Source organism: Bison bison, unplaced genomic scaffold, assembly GCF_000754665.1.
Source record: "Bison bison bison isolate TAMUID 2011002044 unplaced genomic scaffold, Bison_UMD1.0 scf7180017864213, whole genome shotgun sequence".
Classification (NCBI taxonomy): Eukaryota; Metazoa; Chordata; class Mammalia; order Artiodactyla; family Bovidae; genus Bison; species Bison bison.
The window spans coordinates 6,617,519-6,625,299 of NW_011494785.1; the positions used below are offsets into that span (position 1 = coordinate 6,617,519).

Here is a 7,781-nt window from a genome sequence, read left to right on the forward strand (position 1 = left end):
GGGGGGGCCTGGCTCCCGCCTCTGAACACCCTCCAGGCCAGTTTGGGGAAGACTTAAAGGGAAGAGGTGTCCCTGCCCTGGGGAGCCTGGGAAACAGAGCTTCTGTCCTTCCGGTGTGGACCCAGGCGGATGACGGTCAAGGCTGAGGGGGGCTGGTGGGTGGGGGGCACTCACACCACACTCACACACACAACACAGGCCAACGGGAATCAAACCGTTTATTTCACGCTTAGGGGCTGTCCCCTGGAGCCCGCTCTACACATAAATCACTTCCTGGCGGGAGGAGTAACTGAAGTCACAGGAGCGACCTTTGAGAGCCGCAGAGAGCTCGTGGGTGGGGTGGCTCTGAGCGGGACGATGGCTGGGGTGTGCAGAGGGGCAAAGTCATGGGACACCCCACTCCGGGGTTCCCTCCTGAAGGGACAGTGATGGCCTGTTTCTTGAGCCCCACCCCACGGGAGAGGGCCGAGGGGGGAAAGGCTTGTGCAGCCCCAGGGACCAGGAGGAGCCTGGGGCCCTTGGGGAGGCCAGGGCTGGGCACGGGCCCCAGCAGCCTTAGTGTTTGACCCTCCAGAGCAAGGGCCTGAGGGCCGTCCTTGGCGGTTAGGGAGCGGCCGGAGCGAGGCCCGAGGCTTTCTAAGCCTGGAGTGACACAAAGTGCCAGGAGGTAAGGACCGAGGGGGACAGAGGCCAGAGGACCAGCCTCAGGCCGGAAGCCCGGCACCCCCAGGCCGGGTCTGTGGACCCAGAGCTGCCTGGGCCCGGCTCTGCCCAGCGGCGGCGTGGTGGTGGTAGGGGGAGCTGGGGAGGGGGGATTTGGGGGCCTGGCAGCCTCACGGCGAGAGCAGCAGCTGGACGAGCTTCTGGAACTGCTCCCGATGCTCGTAGATGTAAACCTCAGTCTCCCAGAGGGCGTTGACCAGCACTGTATCGTTGACCTCGTCTAGCATGATGTCCGTCCCCAGCTGGGGGTTCAATCTGTCCGGGGCAAGGAGGAGGGGTTACGACCCCAGGACACTCGGCCCAGGTCGGGGGACAAGAGCTAGGACTGGGGTGGGCTTGGGACACAGAGCAGCCTCTTGGGGAAAGGGACAGTCCAGCCTGGGGGCTGGGGCCGGCCGAGCCTCACCTGAAGTACTGGATGCCAACCATCTCGCACCAGGCCCGGGCCCGGGCCACGGCCCGCCCGTCCGGATCCGTGCACTGGTGAGAAGAGGCCCCTGTGAGTGCTCAGCCCACGTGGTGCCCACAGCCCCTGCCCGGGCTCCCCAGGTTCCAGGGTGGCTTAGCTCCCAATCAGCAGGGTGACTGGACAAATCCCACTGCTCTGTGCTGCAGCGCCTGTCCCAGCTATGTAATCAGAGGGGCATGGGCTGTGGCCGGGACAGGTGGCTCAGCAGGGTCTAGGGTCGGTGAGCATGGAGGGGCTGAGTGGACAGGCCTCCATCTCCCGGCCCCATTAGCTTTTGTCCATCTGACATTTTGGGCTTCCACATGGGCCGTGCGTGAAGGAAAGAATCCTCAGCTAAACAATAACTGAAAACCCCGCTGCAGGTGGTCACCGAGGGTCCTGCCAGCACTGAGCCTCTGTACTGGGGATCCCCCCTCCTCTGAGCTGGCTAAGGAGGGTCCACAGAGCCCTGCCATCTCCCTGACACCCAGGGCTCCCACAGGAAGCCTCACCCTGGGGCTGAGACCCTGAGGGGAGTGGGCTGGGGAGAGGCCACACTCACACAGTCCACCACCATCCTGCCCAGTTCCTTGGCCCCAAACACCGTCTTGGCCAGTTCCCAGGGGTTGCTGGGTCGGAAGACGTCCACACAGGTCACAGGCACCTGAGGGGACCTCCCTGTCCCCAAGGAGACGACAACGGACAGCTTCTTCACCTTGCTGTCCTGACCCTGTGGGAGCAGGACCGGTCAGAGCGGGCCTTCCCCGTGGTGGGCCTTTCCACGGACGGGACACCCGGGGTAGAGGATGCGGGACAGAACTCTGATGGCAGAAGCACAGCTTCTCCTGTGCTTCGGAACAAGTTCTGCTGCCAATTTTCTGGGCGACCTTGGTGACCCACCTACCCAGGCTCCTCATCCACCAAGACAGGTGACATCTGAGGACCCTTCCCCATCTCACAGTCTCTCAGCGATTCCCTCTCTCCCTGCCCTTCTTCATCTGGCCTCTAGAGGGCACTCGTCTCTCTGCAGCTTGGGGCTGCCTCAGGGGCTTGGTGCTGACCGCAGTGACAACCACAGCCAGTAGAGATATAGGACACTCACGGTCAGGCACTGTCCTAAACCCTTTGCAGATAAGAGCCCGTGGAAGCCTCACAACAGTCCCCAGGCAGGTTCTATCAGCAGCCCCAGGCAGTGGCTGAAGTGAAGCATGGGCAGAGCCAGGCCCCACACTGCCTCTCCTAACATGTGTGGGCCTTGCCTGCCTTTGCACTAAGCTCCTTGGGCTCAGGGCCGCTTCTTTTCCTCCGGATCACTGACTCTGTACTGTCTCCTCCCCAAAGGCCTTGGGATGGGCTTCCTTCCTCCGTGAGCCCTTTCTGAGCCCCCAGGCCTCTGGGGGCGGGGGATGCTCCTGGGCCCTGCACCAATCTCTGTCACAAGCATTTGAAACTCTTGGATGGCGTGTGCTTGTTTAGGGACTGTCTTCCCTAAATGTGAGCACCCCAAGGGCAAGCGTGTATCTCCAGGCCAGGCAGTGTGGCTAGGCCTGTGACTAGCAGGGACTGGTCTGCATGCTGTCCTCCCCACAAACAGCAGACGCTGTTAACTGGTCATTAACAACCTTCACCCCCTGGTCCGGACTGCACCTCAGAATCCCTCTTAGCACAGTGCTTTGGGCAGACACCAAGCAGGTTCAAGAGTGAGATAAAATTGCTGTCAAGGGCACAGACGAATGATCACACGAATAAAAGACATCTGCTCTCCCAGGAGTCAGTCCGTAGTAAGATTTGCAGAAACAAACTGCCATGGGTGGTCACATCCAGCTCCCCCAACCTACGGCGGCTCTCACCTTGCGGATCAAGTCCTGGTTGTACTCATGGATCTCGGTCATGGCGTCCAGCGTGGGGTTGTTGGCCAGCAGCCCGCCATCCAGGAAGCGCCCATTGGGCCGGAAGTAGGTGGGGGCTGCCCCACTGCTCCGGGCTGCCCGCCACACCAGCTGCTCTGGGGGTGGGGAAGGAGGGGGTTCAGTGGCACAAGAGATGTTGCATTTCAGATCTCAGGGGGTGTGTGTGTGTGTTGCATTTCAAATCTCAGGGTGTGTGTGTGTGTGTGTGTGTGTGTACACGTGATGCTGTGTGAAGATGGAGAGGCTGGGGACGCTTCAGAAACAGGACGGACAGGCCATGCTTGGCGGAAGGTGGGGTGCAGTTCGCCTGAAGCCTGATGGCTCCCCGGCTCTGTCTGCCCTCAGCTGATACACTCAGGAGGGCAAACCAGGGCAATGGGCGGGATGGTGGTGGGCTGGGGCTGGGTGGTGGGTGGGATGGGGCCAGGCTGCATCTCCCACCCACCACCTTGCAGCCTCTCGGACCAATCACTTCCCACAGATGCATCAAACGTGGTTTTCACCTGAGGGATGCGTTGGAGGCTTGAGGTTAACGTTCTGGCTGAATCGAGGCTCCCGAACACACTCTGGAGCCTCGTAATTCCGGAAGAGATGGAGTTCAGCTGGCTGCCGGTCGGACAGCGTCCCTGTGAGCATCACCCTGGAGAAACAAGGAGCAGGACGCTGAAGCCACCGACCCACCCATCCTTGACAATCCACCCTTGGCAATCCTTATCCAAACTGCCCATGCACTAATCCTGAAACCCAGTGTTTCAACTTCTGGGAACCCATCCTAAGATGCTCACACACATGTTGGAGATGGGTACACAGTAGGCTATTAATGACCTTAAAGCAAATGACTGCAAACAACTAAATGTCCATCAGTAGAAGGGTTTGATACACTGAGGTTCAGTGGATCTGTGTTGCTGGAGAACGGCTGTCAGCACTAAGATTTATGTTTAAGTGGAAAAAGCAAGGTTCAGGACGGTGTGTGTATGTGTGTGCGTGTGTGCTAAATGGCTTCAGTTGTGTCCAACTCTGTGACCCCATGGACTGCAGCCCGCCAGGCTCCTCTGTCCCTGGAATTCTCCAGGTAAGAATACTGGAGTGGGTTGCCATGCCCTCCTCCAGGGGACCTTCCCGACCCAGGGATCAAACCCACGTCTCCTGCACTGGCACGTGGGTTCTTTACAACTAGCACCACCTGTGAAGCCCACATGTAATATGCCGCTACTTGTTTAAAAACAAACCCCAAAAGACCCCATGTACCTATTTGCTCCCTTTCCACCTCTAGAGGTCAGACAGCAACTCTGGAAGGACCCATGTAACAGTGAGCTGCCTCTGGGGCATGGGACTGCTTGGGGGCTGCAACTCCCAGACCGGAGTCAGGGAAGAATTTTCAGAGTGTCATCTCTGATACTTCATCAGTGTTCCACCATGCGAGTCTCCAATCTATTAAAGAAGACTCCTGACTGTCTCAAGAGACAGACATTCTTAAATACTGAGGGGAGTATAGACTGAACAACCCCACTGGAAACTAGTATGTATTCAGACCTTTACAAATATCCTGGCTCTTTGATTTGGGAATTCCATTCTGGAAAATTTAGCCTAAAAGAATAATCTTAGTTACAATGAAAGCTTTTTGTTTAAGGCTATTCATGCAGAGTAATTTATTACAGTGAAAAATGAGCGGCCTACATGGAAAGAATAGGAGGGAGTGTCTAAACAATGGAATGTTTTGCAGCCATTTCAAATGGCTACCAAGGAGTTCAGTCTAACACCAAAACGTATTTGTTACATTGAAAAATATAAAGAAAAGGGAACAAAAAAACTCTGCATAGGAAAACAAGATTAGTTTTCCACTTTGAAGAATCTTGTGGAAAGGTTATTCGAATGTTTCTCCCACTGAACAAAAAACTAATGTTGGAAAAATTAAAAAAAAAATTAAATCTTAAAAGCACAGAAGATCTGACAAGGTAGAAAGGTAAGACCAGGATAAACTAAGGATAAGCAAAAACCCAGAGAGGTAAAAGGAGCACAAACCCAGCTTTGACCTGAAGGCAGACACCAAACTGTCAATGTGAACTTCAACTGAACTGCTGATGGTCTCACTGGGCCAGATGGACAGAAGTCAAAATCCAGGGTTCACCAAAGGTTAGGGATCTAATGGAAGACCCTCCCCACATTAGATTGTAACCCCAAAGGACTACCCACCTGGATAAGGGTAAACCACAAATAAACCTGCCTCCTTCCCACTCCTGGAAGCTGTGAGTAAAGTTGCCTGGCATTGAACAAAGGAAGGAGAAAAAAAATCCCTGAAAATGTATAACCACAAACTAATTCTCCTGCAGGTCTGTAGACTAAATTCACACCACCTGGGGGAGGGGGGAGTTCCAAAACCTTCATGCCAAAGATTTAGTTACAGTGGCCCTAGATGGTACTGTACATGGGTACCTGGAAGATACCACATAAGAGAGAAGATACCCTCATTCTAAGCTCCATAGAATCTGCATATATTATATCTCAACATTAAGGAATACCACACAGTTTCAAAAATGATGAAGGGGGAATATCATGAAATAAAACACAATGGATGAGAATAAGCATAAACCAACACAGACATCAAAACTACTTACATAGACAGCAGTTATTTGAATCCTGAGACAAAGATTATAAATCAGCTATGCTTATAACGTTGAAAGACATCAAAGTCAAGCTTGATAATATTTTCAGAGAACAGAAAACTGTAAGTAATGACCTATAAGATTTGAAGATAAACCAAAGAGTACTTCTAGAAATTTAAATAAATAAATACTTGAATTATTTAAATGGAAAATCAGGTAATGTTAAAGAGAGAATTAGTGAATTGGAAAATAGGTAAGAAGAAATTAACCAGAATCCAACACAGATAAAATGAAAGAATATATAGAAGAAGTTAAAAGACATGAAAGACAGAAAAGCTCTAACATGTTTAATTGGAGTTCCAGAAGGAGAGGCAAGAGAAATTTAGGCAGAGGCAAGGTTGAGCAGATAATGACTCAGGCTTCCAGAACTGAGGAAAGACAGCAATCCAAAGATTCAAGAAGGCCAAGAAATCCAATGCAGGATAAATTAGAAGGAATTCATATCTAGATACAGCATAGTACAACTGTAGAGCACCAAAAACAAATAAACACATAAATAATAGCACCCAAAGGAAAAAGACTACTTACTTTCAAACGAGTAAGAGTTAAACTGAAATTGACTTTACCAGTGCAACAATGGATGCTGAAAGATATAGAATGCTCTCTTTCATGTTCTTCAAGAAAACCACCAGCCTAGAATTCTATACTCAACAAGAATAAGAGAGAAAGGAAAGAATGTTCAATTGATGAGGGTGAAATAAAATTAGTTTTAAATGATGAGGATGAAAAACACCTATTTTCAAACAACTCTGCTAGTGGAGAATTCACTGCCAGCAGACCATCTCTATGGGAAAAACAAAAGAATGTACTTTAGGCAGAAGGAAGGTGGTTGCAGGAAAGACTGTAAAGCAAAGATGTGATACACATATATACACACAGATATGCACACTCATACACATACACACATACATACCCAACAGTGTGCTGAAGCCAGCTCATACTGGCTTGTGAGAACCTATTGCTATATCTCATGGGCTGGTTGTTAAAATGTTGGTAGCCTGAAATCAGCCATAGTGGGAGTATTTTCACCATGGGAATTGGCAAACAGTACAATCCAGGGTTTTTCCCCTGCTAAGAGATCGAGTTTACCAGTGCACCACTGCTGCTGCTGCTGCTAAGTCGTTTCAGTCGTGTCCGACTCTGTGCGACCCCATAGACGGCAGCCCACCAGGCTCCCCCGTCCCTGGGATTCTCCAGGCAAGAACACTGGAGTGGGTTGCCATTTCCTTCTCCAATGCATGGAAGTGAAAAGGGAAAGTAAAGTCACTCAGTTGTGTCTGACTCTTTGTGACCCCATGGACTGCAGCCTACCAGGCTCCTCCGTCCATGGGATTTTCCAGGCAAGAGTACTGGAGTGCGGAGTGTACCACTAGATAAATATAAATAAACATCAACTTCAAAAAACAGTATCTTGTGAAATTTTTCTTTAAAAGATAGATGTACAATACAGAAAAGTCATTATAAATAAGATAGGGGAAAGAAAATAGAATTAAACATTTAAAAATCCTTGATTATCTGAGGGTATGGGTAATGGTATCAATTAAATTTAGACTTTATACTACACACTAAAAAAAAAAACCAGAAATGAGTGCATAAATTTCAAACTATTGAGACTGGGGTGCAGTGTAATGATTTACTATTCAGTAAATCCAAAAGAAGGCAAGAAACACAGAACAAAATAGGATGGCATATGTCATCCCCAAAATATGAGTAATTATGTCAATACAAGGAAAACAACAGAATGGGAAAGACTAGAGATCTCTTCAAGAAAATCAGAGATACCAAAGGAACATTTCATGCAAAGACGGGCTCGATAAAGGACAGAAATGGTATGGACCTAACAGAAGCAGAAGATATTAAGAAGAGATGGCAAGAATACACAGAAGAACTGTACAAAAAAGATCTTCATGACCTAGATAATCACGATGGTGTGATCACTGACCTACAGCCAGACATCCTGGAATGTGAAGTCAAGTGGGCCTTAGAAAGCATCACTACAAATAAAGCTAGTGGAGGTGATACAATTCCAGTTGAGTT

The 7,781-nt window shown here is 50.4% G+C and overlaps 1 protein-coding gene across 1 annotated transcript in view; it reads right to left on the minus strand.

The window, feature by feature from the left end:
• Positions 1–201: 201 nt before the first annotated feature.
• The window catches only part of PLA2G6 (phospholipase A2, group VI (cytosolic, calcium-independent)), a 59,304-nt gene continuing 51,724 nt past the window's right edge, over positions 202–7,781 (minus strand). Inside the window, exons 14-18 of the mRNA XM_010845092.1 lie at positions 3,585–3,721; positions 3,022–3,176; positions 1,734–1,901; positions 1,130–1,203; positions 202–978 (exon numbers count right to left, since the gene is read on the minus strand). Of these exons, the coding sequence (XP_010843394.1) occupies positions 834–978; positions 1,130–1,203; positions 1,734–1,901; positions 3,022–3,176; positions 3,585–3,721 (679 nt within the window). The 3' untranslated portion in view covers positions 202–833. The remainder of the gene's footprint in view (positions 979–1,129; positions 1,204–1,733; positions 1,902–3,021; positions 3,177–3,584; positions 3,722–7,781) is intronic.